Raw genomic sequence first — 23,842 nt, 5'->3', positions numbered from 1 at the left:
CACAGGGCGGATTTCGAGGGGATGGAGAGCGGCGATATCGAACACGAGCTGACTTGCTCTCGCTCTCGACTGGCGTCCTTGTCGCTTTGCAGGTTGTATATCCGCCCTCGATGGCGCGCAAGCCTCCCTGTCAAGCGGTTCTACATGCTGAGCAGCCATTTGATCCGCCTTTCCCGCCCGTGTGGGCAGAGGGATTGCCTGCTCGTCGCGAGGATGTCGAGCTGCGCGAGGGTACCCTCTACACGCGTCATGAAGCCGCGAGCTACGTGCAACCGCGTCTTGGCTTGGCGATGGGCTCGCAGCACGCCGACGGCGATGACTTCGGCGTCGAAATTGCGACGTGCCGCCGAGCACGACTTTGACACTGTGGGTGCGTCCACTCGGTCCTTTACCCTCGACGCAGCAACAGGCGCAGGAATGACAACTTGGGTGTGCTCAGCAGATCTTCGACGGGAGAGATTTGGCGGTGGACGAGTGTCTCCTTGTCTCGATGTGGTGCGTCCCTCGCTCTCCTCGGAATGCAACTCGCGCGTACTGATCAGCCGCACTCCCATCAGTTCCAGACGCGACTTGTACAGCTTTGGTATGGGCATCTGCTGACTGCACTGCAAGGTGCTGCATTCAGGGGATCCCCCGCGGACGCGAGTGACCAGGAGCACGTCAAGTGGCTGGCTTCCCTTGCTTTAACCTCGTGTTCGTGCTCGCGCAAACATGGACGCAATGCTCGTACTTATGCTGGGATTGCTCATGACGTCTCGCTCAATGCTCGCTTCGCAACTCGCGGTCGACGCGACAACTTCCTGCTCTGCCCCTTCTTTCGCTCGTCGCACTCGCGGTGGCAGCTTCCCCGCTAGCTTGACCCCTTCCCCTGCTTGCTACGGCATCCTACCGACCATGCTCGAGCTTGTGGCGACATACAGAGTCGAGGGACATCACTCCGAGGAGGTCCGGCGCAATCGATCACCGCTGACGTGGATTGGCCTGGCGCGTCCGCCGACGGTGCCATTGCAGCAAACGCGCTCGAAAGACGCGTAGAGCGCGCACAAACGCTCGTAGGGGATGCTGGGTGGGTTCTGGACGCGCAGATGGACTGAAAAGCGTGTCTGCCCGAGCCTCTCGTCCTCCGCTGCCCTATGGAGCTGGCGATGCGCTTCGATCTGCCGCTCTCGCGCAGCTGCTTCCCCTGAAGTGGGGACAGGCGAAGCGGATGACTTCGCGCGCGCACCGCTCTCTCCCTCTCTGCTTCCTTCTCCTCCCTCGTGTACATCCTTCGCCTCGTTCTGCCTCTGTCTGCGCTCTTCGTTCTCTGCCCTCTGGACTCACCACCACTCTCGCTTGCTTCGGCCTCTGCCTCGTGCGCTTTCTCTCCTCCTCCCTTTCTCCTCGTCTTCATCGACTGACTCCCTCTCTCGTTCCCACAGTCGATGCTGTACAACCACTAGGACGACCTGGCTGTGCACCACCAGTAGTCCGGTAAGTCCCTTCGTCCGTAGTCCTCTCTCTGCCAGCTGACCGGGTGAGACGGACAGGCTTTCCTCTTGCCACTGAGTCTGCCTCTGGTGCAGGCGTCCCTTCCTTTCTTCGCCTTTCGACTCGGTGAGCTCTCCTGCATGTTCGCTTCGTCAGGCTGGCTCAGCTGACCTCGCTTGTTCCACAGGTCGCCGCTTGTTCTCGCTCGTCTTCGCCTTTGTCTGCCTGTTCGACTGCTAGGCCATGTACAACATGCTCAAGGTCAACAACCAGGTCATCGACCTCTACTGTACGTCTCTCAGCCCGCTGACTCCTCCGCCCTTCCAGCTGACCTCACACTTCCCGTAGCGACCTTGCGCACCTTTGAGCCCTCGCCAAGTAACCACTCGACGTTCATTGCCGTGCCTTTCGACGCCGGCCGTGTCAACCTCGAGTCGCGTGGACTAGCGAGGCTCACCTCCAGACTGTGTGTCGCCCCCTCCTTCCTGCTTGTTTGCGGAACTGACGCCGTAAGCGACTTGCGTGCGCAGAAAGGTCGAAATGGAGGATGAGATGGCTCAATGGGGATATCGATTCCAGTGGTTATCCCCGGCCTCCGTGGATTGCGTGTTGTAGATCCGTTTACAGCATAGTGCAATTCTCGGAAGGAGGGCGAACTCGGCTTTGCGGAGTCGAGAGGTCGGCGTGACGCATCGGACTTCGCAGACCCCCGTTGGCCTCTTTCCGCACCTCGGTTGCTCCGCCAGACTCACCCATCGCGAGTCTGCAGAGCTCTACAGCTTTGTGAGCCGTCAATCCAGCCGCCGAGTGGGTTGCAAGGCGCTGACCGTCACCGTGATCGGCCCGCAGCACCGCCTCGTCTCCGCACATCCGGCCTCGCTCTTCTCGCTTTCGCTCAAAGACGATGGCCGACCACCCCGACGCACCGCCGCCCCCCATTGTCCCCTCGGTCCTGTCCAAGGAGCCCGAGCTCGCCATCTCCAAGCTCCCAGTCGAGCTGTCGCCGAGCGACTACACGTCCAAGTATCCCGCCAAGCACCTCGAGGCCATCCAGGCCAACTGGCGCCTCTCCTGCTACCTTGCGACGGCCCAGATCTACCTCCAGAAGAACGGCCGCGTCCAGCGCAAGCTCGAGAAGGACGACATCAAGCCTCGGTCAGCTCGCGCTCGCTTCCGCTCAACCTCCTCGAGCTTTCTGACCGTCTTTATGTACAGTCTTCTCGGCCACTACGGTACCACCGGTGGTCTCTCGCTCGCCTACGTCCACACGCAGGCCCTCATCCGCCGCCAGGGTGACAAGGAGGGTGCCGAGCCCAAGTTCATCTTCGTGACGGGCCCCGGTCACGGTGGTGCGTCCCCTTCTACCCCGTGCGCAATACTCGGCAGAGAGCCGCGCACGTTTCGACTGAAGTGAGGATCCACTAAACCTCGACTTGCCCCGCAGCTCCGGCCATCCTCTCGAACCTGTTCATCGAGGGCGCCATCACCAAGTTCTATCCGCGCTACTCGCTCGACGAGAAGGGTCTCGAGGCTTTCATCAAGTACTTCTCGTGGCCCGGCGGCTTCCCGTCGCACGTCAACGTGCGTCTCTCACACTTCGCCTCCTCGCCTGTCTACCAACGCATATTTAACTGACGGTCCCCTCGCGCATAGGCTGAGACGCCCGGCTGCATCCACGAGGGTGGCGAGCTTGGCTACGCACTCGCTGCGGCCTACGGCTCGGTCTTTGACCGTCCCGAGCAGATCTCGGTTGTCGTCGTCGGCGATGGTGAGAGCGAGACCGGCCCGACTGCGACTGCGTGGCAGTGCGTCTTTGCGATCCCTGCCTTGGCCTGTTTCAAGCACAGACACAGTACTGACGCTTGAGCCTGCGGCTTCGCACAGCTCGCACAAGTGGCTCGACCCGAAGGAGTCGGGTGCCGTCCTCCCCATCCTGCACGTCAACGGCTTCAAGATCTCGGAGCGTACCATCCCCGGCGTAGGTTGTCTTGCCCTTCTCGATGCTCTGGATGCGGCTCGGACGAAACTGACGGCATCTTGCGGAAACAGACGATGGACAACACGGAGCTTTCGCTCCTCTACAGCGGCTATGGTGCGTCAGCCCAGGCCTTCCCTCAGACCTTCCGCGAAGCATCGTAGAGGACTGTTGACGATCTTCAAGTTGACGGACTAACATATTTGATCCTCCGCAGGCTACCAGGTCCGCTTCGTCGAGTACGAGGCGCAGGGCACCGCGCACATGGGCGGCAACGACGCGGCCGACCACGCCATCCACGAAAACATGGCCGCTTCAATGGACTGGTGCGTCGCTCCCCGTCGAACGCCGTCATCGAAGTCGTCGAGCAGTGCTTGAGGCTCCTCTCTTGGGCGCAAACCTGACTGAACTTGTCGCAACAGGGCCTACGGCGAGATCCGCAAGATCCAGAAGGCTGCTCGCGAGGGCAAGCCGATCGACAAGCCGCGCTGGCCGATGATCATTCTCCGCTCGCCGAAGGGCTGGACTGGCCCCGCCAGCGAGAACGGCAAGCAGCTCCTCAACAGGTGCGCTGCGCTTCCTCCCACACCCCGCGGTTTCAAAAGACGTCGACGCTGATGCTTACGAGGGATATGTACGTCCGTAGCTTCGCCTCGCACCAGGTCCCGCTTCCGGACGTCAAGTCTTCGGACGCCGCGCTCAAGCAGCTCGACGAGTGGCTTCATTCGTACGACTCGGACAAGTTCTTCGACCTCTCAGAGGACAACGTCCAGAAGGGCAGCATCTTCAACGAGCTCTTGTACGAGGCGCTCCCCAAGGATACCGAGCGCCGCCTCGGCTTCGTCAAGGAGACGTACAACGGCTACAAGCCCCTCGAGCTTGGCGACTGGAAGGAGTTTGGCTACGAGAAGAAGGAGGGCAACGAAGTCAGGTGCGTCAACTTGCGGCTCAGGGGCCAGGAGCGAGTCTGACCTTCTCACTCGGCGAGATCAGCTGCATGAAGGCGATTGGCAAGTACCTCGCCGACACGATCAAGCGCAACCCGCACGAGTTCCGCATCTTCTCGCCCGACGAGCTCGCGTCCAACAAGCTCGACGGCGTGTTCGACGTTACGGCGCGCAACTTCCAGTGGGACCCCGAGACGGCGCACCAGGGCGGCAGGGTCACCGAGATGCTGTCGGAGCACACGCTTCAGGGTTGGCTTCAGGGCTACACGCTCACGGGCCGTCACGGTGTCTTCCCGTCGTACGAGGCCTTCCTCGGCATCGTCGCCAGTGCGTCTCGCTCTCTACACTGCCTCCTTGATCGATGCTGACACTTCCGCTATTGCGCGCAGCCATGGTGGTGCAGTGTACGTAGCTCGCGAAAAGAAGTCGAGCGGTGAGTGGTCAGACTGACGAGCCGCGACATGCAGACTCCAAGTTCCTCAAGATGGGCCTCGAGCAGAGCTGGCGCTCGCCTGTCGGTGCTCTCACCTACATCGAGACGAGCACCTGGACGCGCCAGGAGCACAACGGCTTCTCGCACCAGCAGCCCGGCTTCGTCTCGACCGTCCTCTCGCTCCCGTCGCACCTCGCGCGCGTCTACTTCCCCTTCGACGCCAACAGTTCGGTCAGCGTCATCGCGCACTGCCTCAAGAGCCAGAACTGTGCGTTGAGCGGTACAAGCTGCGTTGTGGCGAACCCGTAATAACGCCGCTCGTGCTGTGCAGACATCAATCTCATCGTCGGCACCAAGGCCCCGAGCCCCATCTACCTCTCCGTCGAGGCGACCGAGAAGCACTGCGTTGCTGGTGGCGGTATCTGGGAGGGTGAGCTGCGTTCCGAAGAGACCTCGGCACCGACGTGCCTCAGGAGCTCTTCCGCTGACCCTTGCCTCGTTCCGCAGACTACTCCGTCGACAAGGGTGTCGACCCGGACGTCGTCCTCGTCGGCATCGGCTACGAGCTCACTGAGGAGGTGATCCACGCCGCGTCGCTTCTTCGCAAGGACTTTGGCGACAACCTCCGCGTCCGTGTCGTCAACATTGTCGACCTCATGATCCTTGCCGCGCCTGGTGACCACCCGCATGCTCGTACGTTACCAGTTTTCCTTGGACAGCACACAGTGCAAGCTTCGTGATGCTGGTTGGGCTCGAAACGCTTCCGCGAAGCTCGAAGCTGATCTCCTTCTCCTCGCCTCATCTGCCTGCAGTCGACGAGGCTGGCTTCAACTCGCTATTCCCTCCCGGGGTTCCGGTCGTGATCAACTTCCACGGCTACGTCGGCCAGGTCGCCAGCCTCCTCTTTGAGCGTCACCACTGTACGCCTTTCGCGGCTCAGAGCTCATCTCCGCGCCGTACTGACCTTTGTTTCTTCCCGTGCAAAGCCGTCGGTCGCTCGCGCTTCATTCTCCATGGATATATGGAAGTTGGTACTACTACTACGCCGTGGATGATGCTCTCGGTGAACTCGTGCTCGCGCTTCGACATCGCGGAGGACGCGCTCAAGCTCGGTACGTCGTTCCGCGCGCCTTGATTCGTCTTTCCGCTCTCTCGCTGACTCTAGATCCATTCTGCTCTAGTCACGCACAACTACTCGTCCCTCGCGAACATCAAGGGCGAGGACAAGCGCCGCCGCGTCGGCTCGGTCGTCGCCCGCGCGCACGAGACCATCTCGTGGTACCGCCACCAGACGGTCGTCTACCGCCGCTATGCTGAGGAGACGCAGCAGGGTACGTTGTGCCCTTTGTTCGAGGCTGCTGTCATGAGTGGGAGCTGACGCTTTCACTCGCTCCCCCTCCTCGCCATGCGTACAGACCACCCCGACATCGGCGCCGTCGCGACTCTCGCTGAGCAGTAAGTGTCGCTCGCGAGTTGTCCTCGCCTGCATGTGTAGAAAAGGTTTCTGTTCTCGTTCTGTCCGCGTGATGGAGCCAAAAATCAGTGCCGCCTCGCCTCGCCTCGCTTTTTCGCCCGGTCCGTAGTTTAGACACTCTCGCCGCTTTGCTGTAACTAGGCCTTTTCAGTTCCCGTCTACATGTGGGAGGCGTGTATGGCTGTCTTGACGAGACGATCCCGTTTGCGAAGGTTGTCGTTGGCAATGAGCGGCTCGGGAGTCAAGATGGACAGTGGCTGCCGAAGGCTGTGATCTGCTTCGACATGCTCTTTCGCCCGAGTGGAGAGCCGTTGCACTCACACGCGCCAAACCAATGCGCGTCTCGGACGGCGGGTGTGTGCGGAGACCATGCGAGAATGCCCCAAAATGTTTACAGCACCCAAGTACACATGTCCCAAAGCTACTCGAGCACGCCCCACGCGCCAAGAGTCGCAAACGTCCCCGCCATGAGGAGCACCAGACTCGCGTACGAGCACTTGGGGACGCCCCAGCTGCGGACGCGGGTGAGCCACAGGTAGGCGAGGAGCGCGTGGGTGAGGGCGACGAGGGCAAAGGTGGGCGCGAGCGGGAAGGGGATGAGCGAGGGGGGCGTGAGGCGGAAGGGGAGGGAGAGGAGGAGTGTGAAGATTTGCGAGAGGAGGATGCTGTGGCCGCCGAGGAAGCGAAGGGTCAGCGGCGAGCGTTACTTGAGGAAAGGGAGGGCCGACGCACCTGTCGACGCGCCAGATGAGCACGACGGCGACGGGGATCTCGTACAGCGGGAGGCCGAGCTGCTGCTCGAGCTCGTCGCGCTGCCTCGCGCGCAGCGCGAGCTGGAACTCTTCCTCGTCGAGCGAGCTCGCGAGCGAGTCGCCGTCGCCGTCTTCGTCGTCCTCGTCCTCGTCTATCTCGATCGCACCATCCGCGACTGCACCGTCCATTGCGCCGTACGGCCCCGCGCCGTTCCTCGGCAAGCCCCGAAGGACGCCCTCCTCGCCGAGGGCAGCGCCGGCGTCGACGACGGGGAGGACCTCGTCGTACAGCTCGAGCTGCTTCCACAGCCGGCGACTGCCCCACAGGATCTCGGTGAGCGCCGAGCCGAGCGCGAGCCAGAGCGCCGACCAGAAGAGCGGGTCGAGTGGCGGGAGGGGCGCGCGGGGCGCTCCGTGCGGCGGCTCGGCGACGAGGGAGAGGGGAGAGGAGCCGACCGAGGGAGGAAAGGCGGGCGGGGCGCGCGGAGGAGGAGTCGGCAGGAGCTTGACGACGAGCGCGACGGCGCCGAGGCGGAGCGCTTCCTGCGCGAGGGCGTGCACGACGGTCAGAAGCGCGAGCGCCGCGGGCGGCGGGCCGGCCGTCGCGGCTGCGGCGCTCTGCGCGGGCGTGAGGAGCTCAAAGACGACTTCGCGCAGCTGCTCGCCGGCGAGCCAGCTTGCGACGCCGAGGAGAAAGGCCTGCCACTGGACGTCGCGGGTGTATGCGACGAGGACGGCGAGCGGGAGGACGAAGAGGAGGAGGAAGGTGAGGGCAAACTGGGCGAGGTGGAGGCGCTGGAAGGTGCGCAGCGGGAGGAGCGAGTAGCGCGACGAGAGGGACGAGAGCGACGACAGGCTCGAGCGGCGCGACGGCGTGCGCTCCGGCGCATGCTGGTCACCGGCACTCGGGAGCGCGACGTGCAAATGCGGGTGTGGGTGCGGGCTCGCAGAGTGGTTGCGGCTGGCGACGGCCGTCAAGAGGGACGAGGTCGAGGGAGCGGGAGAGTCTGCGCCGCCATCTCCACACTCCTGATTGCGGTCCACGTCGTGCTCGTCGTGTCCATGCACATTGCTGTCTGGTCTGACCGGCTGCACGGCGTTGCTGGGCAGCGGCTCTGGGGCTGCGATGGCGCCCGCAACTGCGGACGAGGCGACGAGCGAGTGCGCCCTCGACTCTGCCTGGTCTCTGGGCAGCTTGAAGGACGGCGCACGCGGGTTCAGTCCTGCTGTGGGCCTCGCTGCTCCGTTGCGCGGGAGGAGCGGCGAGTGTTCCGTGCCGCGTGCTGCTGGAGGTGGGGCGCCTGGCATCTCGGCGCGGCGACGAGCCACGAGCGCAGCAGTGCAAGCGCGAGCTTTGTAGCAGCGTGACCCTGTGCAGCGATTGCCTCTCTGCAGTCTGCGAGCGAGGTGACGACGAGCGCGAGAAATGTCGCGCGATCAGCATCTCGCGATTTTCGACTCTTCTCGGCGTGCTCGATAGCAGTGGGACAATTCGCGGTACAGGGCCACAGTGCCAGTGCGAGTCTGCACTGCACCTGGCGTGCGATGGCCGAGGGTGTGCCCGGTGCCCGACGGACAGTCAGCCGGAGCGGCGACGCGCAAGCCCTCGTTCTCTCGCTCCCAATCTGCACCGCAGCGAGCAACTGCAGATCCAGCCCAGCCAGCAGTACTAGACACACACACACTGCCCGCCACCATGGCAGGCAACCCGCACCAGCACGACCTCTCGTCGCTCCAACACTTCATCGACATGCACGCGGCGGCCACCGACCCCGTCGTCGCCCAGCCCGGCGACACAGACACAGCCGGCATGAGCTTCCAGGAGCTCTTCAGGTGAGCCCGACGCCCCTCCCTGCCACTCTCTGCCGCGACAGCCACTCGTCCTCGTGCGCCTCCACCGCTCGCGGGGAGCCGCACCTCGCCACGCTCGCACCTCGCACCGGACACGGTTCGGACGGGCTCTGCTGGGCTGTACGAGGTCCACACACACTCGATCCGTGCACGCCGTCCCACCGGCACGTCGAGGCGTGACTTCGGAGGCGCGCACACGCACCCTGCCGGCCGGGCCATCGTGCCTTCGAGAATCGCAACTCGCACGAGCACGTGTCGGTCCAGGCGAGCGCCCTACTGACGCGCATTGCACCGACTCTGCAGCCACTATCTCGCCCCCGAAGTCGCAAAGCTCCCGCCGTCGTCGGCCCCTCCCGCCGCCGACTCGCTCCCCTTCTCCTTCGGCGCGTCGACGTCGAGCAGCGATGCGAGCGGCAGCAGCGCCCCCTTCTCGCCCGCGAGCAACGCGACCTTTGACCCCTCGACCTTCATGCCCACCCTTCCCGGCTCGCCCATCGGCGCCTTCTCGCCCTCGTCCGACGGCAACTCGACCGGCCGCAGCCCCATGAGCTTCCCCGACCTCGACTTCTCGGCCACCTCGAGCGACCCGTTCGCCATCGACCCGTCCATCTTCACCGCCCCGACTTCGCTCGCGGGCTTTGCGGCGACGAGTGCGCCCGAGCAGTCGACCTCGTCGTCGTCGGCCTCGTACACCCCGCCCACCTCGGTCGGCGGCAGCGATGTCTCGCCCGCGCCGTTCGCGCTCGCCAACGCGCCGCTCCCGCCGCTTCCGTCGCTCCCCACGGCGCCTGCCGAGCTTGCGTACGCGCCTGCACCCGACCTCGCCGTACCCGTCGAAACGTACACCGCCTCAGGCCGCCCCAAGCGCAACGTCGCACAGACCGTCATCCCCGAGGAGGACGAGGACGACTTCTACTCGTCGGACGGGTCGCACGTGACGACGACGACGCGCAAATCGTCGCGCAAGCCGTCCGCCGCCAAGAAGGCGCGCTCCTCGTCGGCGTCGGGAGAGTCCGCCGCGGCGGCGGCGGCGCGCCTCGCCAAGACGAGCGTGCAGCCGCTCGCGAGCTCGACGCTGCACAAGACGACGCCCAACTCGGCGCTCCCGCCCGTACCGCAGTGGGCCGACAAGCCCGACCCGGCAGAGTATGCCAAGCTCAGCAGCAAGGAGAAGCGCCAGCTGCGCAACAAGCTCTCGGCGCGCAACTTCCGCCACCGTCGCAAGGGTGCGTCCTGCGCTCTTTCGATGCTGCATTCTGGGCTGAAGACTGACTCGCTCTTTCACAGAATACATCACGACTCTGGAGGACGAGATTTCGAGCCGCGACACGATCATCGCCGAGCTCCGCGACGAGATGGGCGTCGTCCGTGCCGAGAACACCGACCTCCGCACCGAGGTGACGACGCTCAAGGAGAAGTGGCAGGACCTTCTCGACAAGCTCTCGTCGCTCAGCGGCCCGCCCGCCGCCGCCGCGCCCGCGACGGCGGCTGCCGGACTCGGCACGAACCCGTCGCGCGCCGTCGCCGCGTCGTCGGGGTCGGCGCCCGTCACGGTCAAGGAGGAGGAGGGGCTCGATGCGCCGTCGCTCGCCACGCCCGCCGCCTCGACCTCGTCCCGCCGCATCGGCACCCGCTCGGGCGGCGTCGCGCGCCCGAACCTCTCCAAGGACGTCGCGCCGAGCTCGCTCGCGCGCCGCAACACGGGCAGCTGGGCGACGGCAGGTGGCGCCGGCGGCGGATTCATGAGCGTGCACACGACCTTTACGCCCGACATCAATCTCGCCGACGGGCTGCACGCCAAGCCCGCCCTCGCGGCCGCGTCGCCCTTCTCGACCCAGTCCTTCAACCCGGCGCTCAACACGCTCAGCGCGAACCAGCTCGCCGACATCCCCGCGCTCACGTCTCACTTGCGCGCCGGCTTCTCCCCCTCCTCCGGCGCGGCGGGCGCGCAGCAGCCGCAGCAGCCCAAGGGCACGTTCGAAGACTTTTTCGCGAGCAACCCGTACTGGCTGCGTCCGGACCAGCTCGACCAGAACCGCGCGGCGCTGTACGGCAAGCTCGCCAACAACGCTGCGGGGCTCGTCGCCGCGCAGAAGCAGCAGCAGCCGTCTCCCGCGCCCGGCTCGCCCGACCAAAGCCAGAGCAGCAGCAGCGCGTACCTCCCCGTGCCCGCCGGGTTCCGCCCGGCCTTCTTCCGCGCCTCGTCGCTGCCCAAGGTCCCCGCCGCGTCCGGCGCCGCCGAAACCGGCCCGAGCTCGCCTCTGCTCCCCGTCTCGCACCAGGACGCGACGCTGCAGCGCGAGCACGACGCGCTCGCGGCGCGCGTCGCGCACCTCGCGACCCAGACGCTCTCGAGCCGCATGTGGGGCGCGTTCGTCGACGCCTTTTCCGGCGCGGGCGAGGGCACGGGCAAGGGCAAGGCGCGCGAGCTCAGCGGCGAAAAGGTCGCGGCGGTGCTCGGCGGACGCGCGAGGGTGCAGGTCGTCCCGGTCGCGCCCCAGCAGCAGCAGGGCAGCGACGCGGTCGACTCGCTCGGCGCGCAGCTTGGCGGCTTGTCGCTCCGCCCGAGTTCGCCTGCGCTCAGCAGCACTGGCGGCGGCGGCGGGGAGGACGAGCGCGCGCCGTGCGCGTACGACGGCGTGTGCGCGAGGTGGTTGACTGGGTCGTCGGCGCCGACCAAGCGGGCGTGAGCGCCGCCCTCTCTCTCGCTTTCGCCTGGTTTCGTCTTTCGTTCGCCATATGGTTGCTGTTGTGTGCCCTGGTTGTCTAGTTCATGCCCCCTCGTCATCGCCCTCTTTCGAGTCTACTGTACCTAGTTCACGATATGCCCTCCGCTCCTTGCCCCGCCTGCCTTCCAATCATTAGTGACGCCCTGTAACACTGCTCTCAGTACACTCGATACTCGTCAGGTCGGAAAGAAAGAGCGCGGGAGTGCACTTGCCCTTGTCCTCCCTGCTTCGCTGTTCACGCTCTTCTCCAATCTTTATACTCGCTCATATGCTCCGCTCGGCCGCTCATTCCCGCGCATGAGCACTCACTCTGATCCAGACGCCCGCTCGCCCCCTCTCTCGCCGCCGGCGCCAGAGCCCGCGCGGCCCGAGATGGGGCACGCCGCAGCCGAAGGCGCGCCCGACGCCGCGGCAGAGTCGAGCACGTACGCTGCGCGGCTCGAGGAGGCGCTCGAGAGCCCAACCAAGGGCGCTGCGGCTCCGTCTTCGGCCGTGCGACGAGGACGAGACACCGGGGCGAGCGGCGACGACGAGGACGAGGACGAGGGTGCGTTCGTGTACACGGGGAAGGACGCGCCGCCTCCCTTGCCGTACGAGGAGCGCTTGCGAGAGGTCGTGGGAGCGGAGGAGGCGCTCGCTCGGCGGCACGAGGGCCGCGGCGACGCGGAGGAGCACCACCTCGACGAGCGGAGGGACACGGTCGGAGCCGTGCAGAGCGTCGTGGGGCAGGGAGAGGCTACACCGGTGCGTATTCGGGCTGCTGTAAGTGTCAGGCCAAGCCCAGGCACGCTGACGATACTTTGTCCTCCGTCGCTCTGCACTCAGATCTCTCCCGCAACCTCGCGCATCACGAGTGGCGGCTCCAACGACGAGTTCCCGACGCTCAACTTCCGCCAGGGCCCGCAGCGGGCGCGCTCGTCGCTCGGCACGGCCCCTACTCAGCGCCCGCCGTTCCACCCTTCCTTCTCCCGCCTGCGATCCATCTCGACCCAGTCTTTCCCGCACACCGCCGGCCCCGGCTCGTCGAGCAAGAGCCGCTTCGTCTCGTCGTCGACGTACAACACGGCGATAGAGTTTCCCGCTTCGGCAACGACGAGCCCGCGCCGACCGCCGTTCGCAACGGGCGTCGGAGGGACACCGTCGACCTCGGCGCTCGACCTCGACGGTTTCTCGCGCCGCTCATCCGTCGCCAACCTGCGCGACTTGCCCTCCGCGTCGGACCTCCCGCTCGGAGAGGGCGTGCCGACCTCAAACGCCTCGTCCGCTGGCGCAGGTGGTGGCGCAGGAGGCGGGTCAAGCCTTGCCGCTACAGCCCCGCCCGCGCGAACGATCAAGTGGTCGTCCCTGAAGCGCCTCTCTGCACGGCTCTACCCGTCCAGCACGGCAGGGAACGGGGGCGCGGCCGAGCAGATGGCGCGAGGCGCGATGGGCAGCCCGACTGTCATGGCGGTCAGCGGGCTCGTCGCGGTCGGGACGAGCAAAGGCTGGGTCCTCGTGTTTGACTTTGGACAAAACTTGCGTTGCGTGTGCGGGACGGAGGCGATTGGTACGTCGCTTCCGGTTGTCTCGCGGGTGGCGCAAGACTGACTTTCTTGTGTGTGCAGCGAAAGAGGCGGGCGCTGTGACGGCAGTGGCCGTCTCGCAGGACCACACGTTCGTTGCTGTCGGGCACGAGACGGGCCACATCCACCTCTACGCGTTGATCAAGCCGTCACAGCCGGCGCGATCCGTCCCGCCCGTCGCCCTGCAGCAGGTCCTCGCCGGGCGCAAGGAGGGCCATCTCGACGGATCGAGCATCTGCCACCTCGGGTTCGTCGGCGCACGGCATACCGCCATCGTGTCGTCAGACGACAAGGGCCTCGCGTTCTACCACTCGCTCGGCAAAGTCCTCATGCTCGCATCGACCGACATCATCCGCATGCTCGGTCGCTACCCTGACCCCGCTACCGCTCTTGCATCACCTCCGCCTTCGACACCCTCTTCTCGGCCTCCGCTGGCAACCGCCCTAACCGCCCCTCCACCTCTCGCCTCAGTCGCCTCGCCGCCCTCTTCTCCCGCCTTCCCCACTTCGGCCCGCTCCAATCCTCTCTCCACCGGCTTCCCGCACCCGCCACATCCTGCTTCTCGCGCTGCGACACCCTCGGGCAGTAAGAAGCCCTCCGTCGTGCTCGACATGGCGCCGCTGCCGCTCGGCCCGGCACCACATCCGCAGACCGACCCGCTCTCGCTCGTCGCGCTGCTGACGCCGACGAAGCTTGTTGTAGTCGGGCTCAAGCCCGCACCGCGGACGTGGTGGCGCGTCCAGTTTGCGCGTGAAGCCGCGCTCGGCGGAACGGGAGCAGGAGCACCGGAGGAGGATGTCGAGCGAGGATGGGCCAGCCAGGGTGTCGTCGCGTGGTGGCCGAGCGCAAGGAAGGCGAGCGACGACGCCGCGGCGGGCGGTGCCGCGCAAGATGGGAAGAAGGATGCCGCGGCGGGCGAGGAAGCGCAGGGTGAGGATCCCATCCTCGCCTGGTCCTGGGGCCGCCGGGTGCGTCTCGTCCGCGTGCGGGGCGCGAAGGGTGGTCTGGCCCCGCTACCGAAGCGCAACCCCGTCGGCGCGCTCAAGCCGCTGCCGCCACCGCCTGCGAGCGTCGATTTCGAGGAGATCGAGGGGTGGAACTGCGACACGGCCGTGCTCGCGCTGCGATGGTACAACGAGCGGGTGCGTCTCGCGCTGTCCCTTTCCTCGAAGCTTCTGATCACCGACGTATCCCCGCTTGCAGGTCATCATCGTTCTCACCGCTTCGCACTTCGACGTCTACGATATCTCGACACGACAATGCATTGGGCGCGACGCGCACGACATCCGGAGCATCGTCTCTTCCGACGTCTACACGTCCGTCTTACCGCCCGCTTTGTCGCATTACGACTCGCTCGCCTACTCGGCCAGCTTTGCCGTCTTCAAGCGCAAGCTGTTCCTCCTGGTGCGCCGACCTCTATCGCGGTTCTCTCGGCGATATTCTTATCATTGCGTTGCCGATAACAGGGCACGTCCGACCTCCGAGCCGGCGCCGTCCTCACCTGGGCCGACAGGATCCTCGCGCTCATGCAGCCGGCAACGATCCTCGATGCTATCGAGACGACGACGGCGTACCTGCAGGGCAAGGTTGACGCGAGCACCATTCCGTTGCCAGAAGACCCGGACGAGCGACGAGACGTGCTCGAGCCAAAGCTGCGCGAAATCCTCAATGCCTCGCTCGATTTCGTCTTTTCGGAGGAACGACTGCGCGACGGCAGCCACAGCGACGGCGAGACGATCCGGCGCCTGTTCGAGGGCCTCGTCGGCACCTGCGTCCGCGCGTGCCTCGTTCTCGGCGATGCCGACTGGCTCTTCGACGAGCTGTACGAGCGGTACGAGCAGAACGGGATCGAGGGTATCTTCCTCGACCGCATCGAGCCCTTCGTCCTCGGCGGCGCGATGCATACCCTCCCGCCAAGCGTCAGTCAGCGCCTGATCGCGATTCACGCGGAGCGCAGGCAATTCGATGCCGTGCAGCGCATCGTCTGGCGCGTCGACCCGCAGAACCTCGACCTCAACCAGGTTCTGGGTCTGTGCCAGCGCGAGAAGCTGTACGACGCGCTCATCCACGTCCAAACGCGCGCGCTGCACGACTATGTTGCGCCGCTCGTCGAGCTGTTCGGCCTCATCCGCCGCATCCAGCAGCACCGCAAGCGGCGACCGAAGCGTATCGGCGAGGGCAACGGCGTCGATGGCGTGCACGACGATGACTCGGACGTCGAGGATGCGCTCGAGGCCGACGGCGGGTTGTGGCGCAGCGTGACCCAGCTCGACCAGGACGTCGAGGCAACCGTGCCCGACGCGTACAAGGTCTTTGCCTACCTCTCGCAGGAGCTTGTCGGCCAGTCGTACCCGACAGGAACGGCGCTCGAGTATAGCGAGGCCGTCAAGGCGCGCGACGAGCTTTACGGCTTCTTGCTGTCCGGCTCGACGAGAACCTGGCCCGCAAAGGGCGGCCGCAGCGTCCTCACGTCGGACGAAGACGGTGCCGCCGAGCCGACGTACCCTTACATCCGCCTCTTGTTGCGCTTTGACACCGAGGCGACGCTCGACACGCTCGATCTCGCCTTCGAAGACTCGTACCTCGACGGCGAGGATGACGAGGTCGTCTCTTCCCGCCGGGTCAGCCGGCAGCGCATCATCGACCTGCTCCTCGAGATCATGTCGCCGAGCTCGTCCTACGGCTCATCCGACGATGCAGACGACTTCTCGCCCGTCGACCGCACCTTCCTCTACATCTTTGTTGCGCGCAATTCGCCCAAGTACCCGCAGTACCTCTCGCTGCCGGTCGCGACGCTGCGCGACATCCTGGTCAGCCTCGCCTCCGACCCGGACCAGAGCACGGTCGACGACCGGCAGCTCGCCGCCGAATACCTCCTTTCGACCTATGCCCCCACCGACTCCGATACCCTTATCCCTCTCTTCGAGCGCGCCAGCTTTTTCCGCATCCTGCGCTCCATCTACCGCGGTGAGAGGCGCTGGGCAGCGCTCGCCGCGACCTACCTCCACGACCCGGACGTCGCCTCGGACGTCTTTGGTTTCCTTCGCGAAACGCTCAAGCTTGCGGCAAAGGCGTCGGCACCGCAGAAGGCCGAACTCGCCGAGACGATTCTCGACGCCGTGCCGACGCTGGTCCAGGTCGACGAGACGGGTCTGCAGCAGACGGCCGATCTCGTCGACACGTTCCTTCCCTCGCATCACGCCGAGGTCGTCGACCGCCTCGCTACATCGCATTGGCGCGCATTTGCCTATCTCCGCTGCCTCCTCGAGCCATCGTACGCCGGCATGGCCGACACCACGGCCGTCTCGTCTGCGGACCGCCTACCGTCGAAGCACGTTGACGATGCGCTGCGGCGGCGGTATCTCTCGCTTCTCTGTGCGCACGAGCCGCAGCACGTGGTCCGCTACCTCGAGAGCGAGCCGAGCCGCGTCTCGCAGGACGCAGAGGTCCTGCGCATCTGCGAAGAGGCTGAGTCCTTCGACGCACTCGTCTGGGCGCTCGACAAGAACGGCGAGCCCGAAGCAGCGCTGCAGCGCGCCGACGAAACGCTCGAGGCGCGCACAGAACTCCTCGTCGAGCGTCTCGTGGCTTCCGGCGGCGAGGAGCAGGAGGACGGAGCGGGCTCGGACGAAGGGGTCTTCCACGGTCGATCGGTTGAGGCTCTCCTCGAGCAGGTCACGGGGGTGTCGGCGGCAGCGACGGCGGTGTGCGTGCGGCGCACGACCGGCAGGCGGCGACCAAAAGATCCTCCTCCCGAGGACCTCTGGTTCCGCCTCCTCTCCTCGCTCGTCGCCACAGTCCGGTCCGTCCGCTCTGTCGCGCCTGGCCCTGACAAGCCACGGGACAAGTCCGCTTCGCAACGTCGCATCTCGACCGCCTCGATCATCGTGCACGACGAAGAAGATGCGGCAGAGCCACTCACACCGCGTGCCGCCGAATTGCTGTCTTCCCTCATCCCCGACGCGCTTTCGTCCCTCGTCTCGACGACGTCTTCGCACGACGTGTCGTTTCCCCGCCTCGTGCGCCGCCTCATCGACTCGAACTCGAGCACGCCCGCCGCCAACCGCTCGTACGCCGAATTCAAGGCCATCGTCAGCTCGATGCTCGACACGTACTCGTTCGAAGGCGATCTCCTCGGACTCTCGTCGACTATCACGTCGCAGGACCTGTTTGCGCATGTCCAGGAGTACCAGCGCGAGCGAGACCGGGGCTGGCGGCCGGGCCCGACGAACCCCTCCGGGACCTGCGCCGAGTGCCTCGAGCCAGTCTGGGGTCCGCAGGGCGCGGGCACCTCGCCTGCCATGTCGCGTTCGGCATCTGTGTCGCTCGTGCTCGAGTCGATGGGACCGGGCGACGGCGCGCGGCCGCGCATGAAGAAGCGACCGTCGATCAAGGGCAAAGAGGTCGACTGGCCGGACCCACCGACGCAACTGTCCAGCGGATTTGGCTCGCCTTCACTTCCGCAGCTCGATCCGCCGAGGGGTGTCGTCGTCGGGCGCGATGGGCGACTCTGGCACCAGACTTGCCATCTCACGCGGACTATGGACGAGGGGATGTAGACTGTGGGCGCCATTAGCAGCACTCGCACAATCTAGATGATTCTCAATGTCTCGTCGAGGCTTGTCTGCTGCGTGCGCGCCTTCGGAAGCTATCCGGGCACTTCCGCGCGTTCCGCGAATCTTGGAGGAGGCGGTGCGCGACGCAGAGGCTGCCTCTTTGACCCTCCGTCCACCCGCTCCGACGGTCGTAGATCTGCTTGACCGCTCTATAGAGGTCACTTCGCCTATAGACGCGCTGCAATGGCGCCAGACCGGGCTATGGACTCATCCACCTCCTCATCGCTTTCACGATCATCGAGCCGGGCGCCGACTGCAACAACGGCCGAGAGGACGACCGTCAAGGAGCTGCCCGAGGGCGACCCTATGGATGAGACTCGCGCGCAGGAGGAGCAGCCGGTGGCGGTCAAGCCGGAGGCGCTCGATGCGGCCAAGGAGCAGAAGCGACGGGACGAGGAGCAGCTCTCGGCCGCACAGCGGGTCTGGCGCCTCGCCAAACGTGCTTTTGAGTTTGTGTTCATCGAGCAGTGGTGCGCTCCCGTTGTCTCGCGCCGGATCCGCTTTGCTCACTCGCTCACTTTCCCTTGCGACCCTTGTTCCTCGCAGGTTCCTCGTCGGAATCGGCGTCGTGATCGTCCTTGCGTAGGCGCGGCGATTCAAACACGTCGCGTTCGCTAGCTGACGGATTTCCATCTGCAGTTGGAGATTCCCCAACGTTGCACGGCAAGGCGGGATCATCGAGGCAGAATGGAGCATCCGCTATCTCGCCGTCGGCATCATCTTTCTCATCAGCGGCCTCTCTATCCCGCCGCGCAACCTGTACCACCGCGCGCTTGACTGGAAGCTGCATCTGGCCTGCCAGATTACGACCTTCTTCCTGTTCCCCACCATCGTGTTCGCCGTGCGCCACATCTCTCCTGCGCCCCTCAAGCTCGAAGCTGACTGTTACAACTGCAGATCGTTTCAGCGGTGCGAGCGGCCGACCCTGAACACCGGCGCTTCCATGAGTGGGCGCTAGTCGGGCTCGTCGTCATGGGTGTTATGCCAACAACGGTGCGGCTTCAGATCTATGCTGCCCGCTCCTCACGCCTCGTTGAGCTGACAGCATCCAGTGTTGCAGGTGTCGAGTAATGTGACCATGACTGGACAGGCTGGCGGAGACGTTGCCGCCACGACCGTCAGCGTCATCCTCGGCAACACAGTCGGCACCTTCCTCACTCCAGCACTGCTTGAGATGTTCCTCTCGTCGTCGACGTGGTCGTTTGGCAAACCCGTAGCGACTGGGGGCGGCGGTATCGGCCAGGTCTACAAGCGCGTCCTCGAGCAGCTCGGCTATTCGGTCTTCATCCCGCTCTTTGTCGGCGAAGTCATCCAGAAGCTGTTCACGAAGCAAGTCAAGTGGGCGGTCAAGACCCTGCGACTGGGCAAAGTCGGAACTTTCTGTCTTCTTCTCGTCATCTGGTGCGCCTCTTCGTACTGCGTCCTCTTCTCCGCGGGCTGGGCAAGCTGACCCTTTCACAACAGGTCCACCTTCTCGGGTGCGTTCTACGAAAACGCCTTCGAAGTCCTGACGGGCGAGGCCATCGCGCTGCTCGTCACGCTCAACGTCGGGCTGTACCTGGTGCGCCGACAAAGTGCTGCTCGTTGGCCTGTCTCGCGCTCACGCACCCTCCACAGCTCTTTGCGACCTTCCTCTTTGCGCTCTGTCGCTACATCCCGTTCCCGCACATCGCCCGACAAGACGGCAAGTTCGTCCGCACCGGCACGGGCCCGCTCTTCCCTCCGGAAACGACCATCTCGGTCAACTTCACCGGCGCAGCAAAGGGTGCTGCCCTGGGAGCGCCCATTGTCTCGGTCCTGTACGGCGGCCTGTCGGGTGAGGCGCGCGGGATCGTCTCGCTCCCGCTCGTGCTGTACCAGGGCTCGCAGGTCGTCCTCGGCCAGGCCACTGTGTCAATCCTGCGCGCTTGGAATGAGCGTAAGAAGCGCGAGGCGGCCGAGGCGGAGGAGGGGAGGAAGTGCGACGAGGAGGCGCGTGCAGGCCAGGCCGAACGGGGTAGGCGAGTCTGACGCTTGCACTGCGATTTATGGAGAGGGGTGCACCTGCGTCCTCTTGGGTACGAGGTTCTGTTCGTGCTTCCACTGCTTTCTCTGGCTGGAGCTTTTCTTGGGCTCTTCTTGGGCTCTTCCCATCTGTCTCCCGTCTGACCGTGTCTCCTTTCCTCGTCGTCCGGGAGGTGCTTCGGATTTTCCGCGGAAGGCGCGGGCGATGAAGTCTCGGCTGTGAAGGCACTTTGTCTCCCTTGACTCGCGACGTTTTCTTTCATCTTGCTTGAGGTCTTCCCGGACTGCTCTCCCTCCCACTCGACATGTCGCACGATCTTCCAGCAGACTTCCCGCTCGGCGGATCCTTCGACGACGCGGCCGCATACTTTCGACGTCTCAATTTGCGGAGCCCGCAAGATGGCAGCCACCACGCTGCGCTACAGCACCTTACAGCGAACGGCGAGGCAGGTCGTGACTGCTCGTGCACCCCGTGACAGCGGCTGATTGGCACACCGCATTAGCAATCGGCACAGTCAAACTCGCTCGAAAGCGTGCTTCACAACAGGCGCAAGCCTCAGGCCTCGCTTGCTGCCTTGCCGCCCACCCCAGTGCGTCGCGTTAGCAGTCCGTCGACTCTTTCGTTGACACGACAGTGGACTAGACTCATCTGCGCCCGCGCTTCACTCAACATGCTCACCGGAACGAGGGCGAGGAGGTGAGTGCGATTCCAGTACCAACGCCGAAGCTTCCAGCGCATACGCCTAACTTGGCTTCCACGCGCCTCTCGTCACGTAGCCCGTCGTCCCAGCCATTCCCTCTCAATATCAGCAGGCGGGCGCACCGAGACGCCGTCAGCCTCAGGTGAACTCGCACTACGACTATCCACCGGAAGAAGAAGGGGTGCGACCATGACACCCAGACATGGTAAGTTCTGCTGACAGTTTCGTTTAACAGTTCCCCGCAAGTCCCAGCAGCGACACCGACACCGTATGCCGACCTTCGTCCATGAGACGGCGCTCGTCGGCCAACTTGACGTTCCTTCATGACGACGAAGAAGCGTCGTCTCCCGACTTGCCGGAGCGGAAGGCTAGCGTGCGTTCCTTGTGAACCAAACAAGCCAGAAAGGAGCGCTGACAATATCAGTCCGCAGACCCGGACTTTTGGACGACCCTCCCGCAACGATACTCGCAGTGCGCCGCCGACAAGCCCGCCTTTCTTGCCGCATGTTCGCCCGATGTCGCAATTCGGGCTCACAGCGGCCGACTTCCGCGGATTGAACCACGAGTCTCCAATTTCCACGACCGTAATTGACCGGGCGCCTCGTCCGCCTGCGCCCCCTCTCCTGCAGCCCGTTCCGCGCAGCAAGCGGCATCCTGTTCAGAAGCACCAGTGCGTGCTACCATGTCAATTCTCCTGAAGAGAACTTCAGCTCATCCTTATTTCCGCTACTCAGCGTGCTCAACTAGCACTAGACTGGACATGAACGAGGATGGACGGCAAGGAAACATGGACCAAAATGGCGACTCGGGACGAACGTTCATGTAGCGACCGAGTTTTTTTCTTCTTCTTCGCGTAGACACGGACACTGTTCGGCAGCAATGGACGCTAGCTGAGTTGACTGGGCGCTAATTCGGCCCTTGCCCGCGTCCGCCCACTCCGCAAGCAGCTTGAGAAGGCTGTGCATTTCACGCTTCACCGACGCTACCGCCCCTCCTCTGCCCCCTCGGGCTTCTCGTACCCATACCCACGCGCGATCCCGCCCTCGCGCCCCATCTCGAGCACGGCCGGCGCGTCCTGGCCGTACCGCGGGTCGAGGCCCTTGTACGAGCGTGACGCCAAGTACTCGCCTGCGCGTATGCAGGCACCGTCAGCACGCGGAGAGACAGCGGGGGGAGGGGAGCGAGAGCGGACGACGGACCGGCGGCGGAGCCGAGCACTCGCGAGACGGCGCTCGATTGGTCCCGGATCGCGAGGGCGGAAGCTTGCGCGGCAAGGTCGTCGGCGTCTGCGGGCGACCGAGAGTGTCAGAGAGTCGTCAAGAGCCAACAGAAACAGAGAAGGAAGCGCACCCTTGACGCCCTTTGGGTTGTACCGTTTCGGGTGCCGGTACGTCCCCGTCGCCGCCGAGAACACGGGCTTCTCGCCGTCGTCGCTCTCGCCCGCGCCGTCCTCGGCTTCGCTCCCAGCCGTGCCGGCGTCCTGCCCGAACGTCGACGAGTGCAGGAGCGAGGCAAAGTCGAGGATGTAGTCGCCCGTCCAGGCTTTCGACGTGAGCGCGAGCTCGAGCTCGAAGGGCGTGACGATGGGGCGGAGGAACTCCTGCACAAGGACGCGATCTCTCATCAGCGCAACGATTGCTTGTGTGGAAGGATCGCGAAAAAAGGGGAGAGAGCGCGTGCGACGCACCTTCGAGTCGACCATGCTGTTCTCGGGACACGCCACGAGGACAAAGCACTCGACCTCGATAAAGTTGGCGAGCTTTGCAGGGTTGAGCTTGCCGACGGCGACGGTGTAGCTCTTCTTGTGGTGCGACGCGATAAGCTGGCGCAAGTGGGTGATGAGGGGGAGGTAGGCGGCTGTGCGTGGCAAACGAGCTCGAGTCAGCTTCTTTCGCTGAGGCAGAAAGCGGACAAGACCGCGGGCATGACGCACCGACACCGAGAGTCCCAACGAGGATGCCAATCACGTCTGCGTCCTTGGCCTTCTCGACGGTCGCGTACCGGCGCATGAGCATGCGGTTCGTGCGCCCGCTCTCGAGGCGCGACTGGCGGGTCGCCGGATCGTAGGACCAGACCTGACGTCGAAGCACTTCCACCGGTCAGCTCCGCCGCGATGAAGCAGCTTAGACGGACACGGGCAGAGCAGAACCGGCCAACGCACCCTACACCGCCCGTGGGTCAAGAGCACGTTGTTGAGCGCCAGGCTCTCGCCCCCGATCCAGAACAGCACGCAATCGTCGACCGACCCGACGCCCTCGGGGAGGTCGTACCGCGCCGCCGCGCGCGGGACCGTCGTCGGCGGCGCGGGCACGGCCGGGTCGAGGTCGAACCCGGTCGCTTCGGGCTCGGCGTCGCCCGAGGCGCGCTCCTTGCCCTTGGAGGGGCTGCTAGCCAGGGCGGAGGAGTGCAGCGCGCCGGAGGGGGGCTGCGCGTGTGAGCGGAGGTTGGCGCGGCTGTCGAGGTGCGAGAGGACGAGCGGGAGCGAGGAGGGGAGGTGCGAGCGGAGGGCGTCGGCGAGGAGGTCTGTGTGGCACTGATCACTCAGGGCCATTGCACTGGATGTACGGGAGAACGGGGGACGCACGGGCTTTGTGGGCGTACGCAACGTCGTACAGCAGGACGGCGGCTTTCGCGGGCTGCTCTTCGAGCGAGGCGCGGCTCGTCGAGGCGAGAGAGCTCGCCGCCTCGTCGACGTCGATCGCACGCTTGGTGAGGATGTAGAGCACGGGAAGGCGGGCGGTCCTGCGGTTACGGCAAGCGTGAGCGAGGGCGACCATGTACGGGTTGCGTAACGGAACGCACGGCGAGAGACAGGTGTGGCCGTAGTGGACCACAAAGTCGGCGTCGACGTGCTGCGCGGCCACTTCGTCGACACAGCAGCTGAGCGAGGCCGAACCGCGCGAAAGTCAGCCTCGGAAAGAGATCCGACCGCCTTCGAGGGGAAGTCGGGCGCACCTGCCGTAGGTCGTGTCTGCCAGCACGTAGAGCTCCTTGTCCGCGGGGAGGCCGGCCCTCAGCGCGCGGTAGACCTGGACCGCATCATGCAATTGCTCGTCGGCGAACTGGAGGGCAATCTGTCGGTTCGCGGTGCGTCAGCTTCTGGCGGTTCTTTTTCGGCCACGTAAAGTAGTTCCAAGTGACTGCGCACCCGCTGGTAGCCGCCCTTTTCGATTTCTGCGAGGGTGAGGTCGACCTCGTACGCCTGGGCGAGGTCGAGGGCGTCGTCGGTGAGGGCCTCGGGCTCTGCGGTGATTTCGCGGTGGATGGCGTCCTCGCCAGACGGGGCGACGCTCGGGGGTGCCTGCTGCGACATGGCGGGTTCAGCGAG

The 23,842-nt window shown here is 65.1% G+C and overlaps 6 protein-coding genes across 6 annotated transcripts; 4 read left to right on the top strand and 2 right to left on the bottom strand.

The window, feature by feature from the left end:
* Window positions 1-2,374: 2,374 nt before the first annotated feature.
* JCM10292_001456 (uncharacterized protein) lies at window positions 2,375-6,284 on the top strand (the record flags this gene model as incomplete). Its single annotated transcript, XM_076651234.1, has 18 exons — window positions 2,375-2,625; window positions 2,686-2,819; window positions 2,915-3,051; window positions 3,124-3,275; window positions 3,355-3,448; window positions 3,520-3,562; window positions 3,663-3,771; window positions 3,868-4,011; window positions 4,092-4,376; window positions 4,439-4,719; window positions 4,782-4,796; window positions 4,860-5,093; window positions 5,157-5,255; window positions 5,333-5,518; window positions 5,638-5,745; window positions 5,812-5,937; window positions 6,007-6,156; window positions 6,241-6,284. 18 exons carry the CDS (start codon window positions 2,375-2,377, stop codon window positions 6,282-6,284), a joined length of 2,592 nt encoding a protein of 863 aa, XP_076503269.1.
* A 436-nt stretch (window positions 6,285-6,720) lies between these two features.
* JCM10292_001455 (uncharacterized protein) lies at window positions 6,721-8,359 on the bottom strand (the record flags this gene model as incomplete). The annotated part of the gene is made up of 2 exons (XM_076651233.1): window positions 6,721-6,964; window positions 7,032-8,359. 2 exons carry the CDS (start codon window positions 8,357-8,359, stop codon window positions 6,721-6,723), a joined length of 1,572 nt encoding a protein of 523 aa, XP_076503268.1.
* A 388-nt stretch (window positions 8,360-8,747) lies between these two features.
* JCM10292_001454 (uncharacterized protein) lies at window positions 8,748-11,592 on the top strand (the record flags this gene model as incomplete). Its single annotated transcript, XM_076651232.1, has 3 exons — window positions 8,748-8,884; window positions 9,206-10,128; window positions 10,190-11,592. 3 exons carry the CDS (start codon window positions 8,748-8,750, stop codon window positions 11,590-11,592), a joined length of 2,463 nt encoding a protein of 820 aa, XP_076503267.1.
* Window positions 11,593-11,928: 336 nt separating this feature from the next.
* On the top strand, window positions 11,929-17,752 carry VPS8 (CORVET complex membrane-binding subunit VPS8; the record flags this gene model as incomplete). The annotated part of the gene is made up of 5 exons (XM_076651231.1): window positions 11,929-12,375; window positions 12,457-13,177; window positions 13,236-14,335; window positions 14,397-14,597; window positions 14,660-17,752. The coding sequence occupies 5 exons, from the start codon at window positions 11,929-11,931 to the stop codon at window positions 17,750-17,752; spliced, it is 5,562 nt and encodes a 1,853-aa protein (XP_076503266.1).
* Window positions 17,753-17,992: 240 nt separating this feature from the next.
* RCH1 (Rch1p) lies at window positions 17,993-19,819 on the top strand (the record flags this gene model as incomplete). Its single annotated transcript, XM_076651230.1, has 7 exons — window positions 17,993-18,279; window positions 18,356-18,391; window positions 18,449-18,650; window positions 18,707-18,802; window positions 18,870-19,210; window positions 19,274-19,370; window positions 19,427-19,819. 7 exons carry the CDS (start codon window positions 17,993-17,995, stop codon window positions 19,817-19,819), a joined length of 1,452 nt encoding a protein of 483 aa, XP_076503265.1.
* Window positions 19,820-21,496: 1,677 nt separating this feature from the next.
* DPH2 (2-(3-amino-3-carboxypropyl)histidine synthase) lies at window positions 21,497-23,827 on the bottom strand (the record flags this gene model as incomplete). Its single annotated transcript, XM_076651229.1, has 10 exons — window positions 21,497-21,642; window positions 21,714-21,800; window positions 21,865-22,114; window positions 22,202-22,371; window positions 22,448-22,589; window positions 22,676-23,037; window positions 23,099-23,256; window positions 23,317-23,394; window positions 23,470-23,588; window positions 23,663-23,827. 10 exons carry the CDS (start codon window positions 23,825-23,827, stop codon window positions 21,497-21,499), a joined length of 1,677 nt encoding a protein of 558 aa, XP_076503264.1.
* Between the last annotated feature and the right edge of the window lie 15 nt (window positions 23,828-23,842).

This window comes from Rhodotorula paludigena (genome assembly GCF_050403205.1).
Source record: "Rhodotorula paludigena JCM10292 DNA, Rt_paludigena_JCM10292v1_ctg47, whole genome shotgun sequence".
In the NCBI taxonomy this organism is placed as follows: domain Eukaryota; kingdom Fungi; phylum Basidiomycota; class Microbotryomycetes; order Sporidiobolales; family Sporidiobolaceae; genus Rhodotorula; species Rhodotorula paludigena.
Note: the sequence above shows the minus strand (reverse complement) of the source record. Positions and strands in the feature narration are given on the sequence as shown.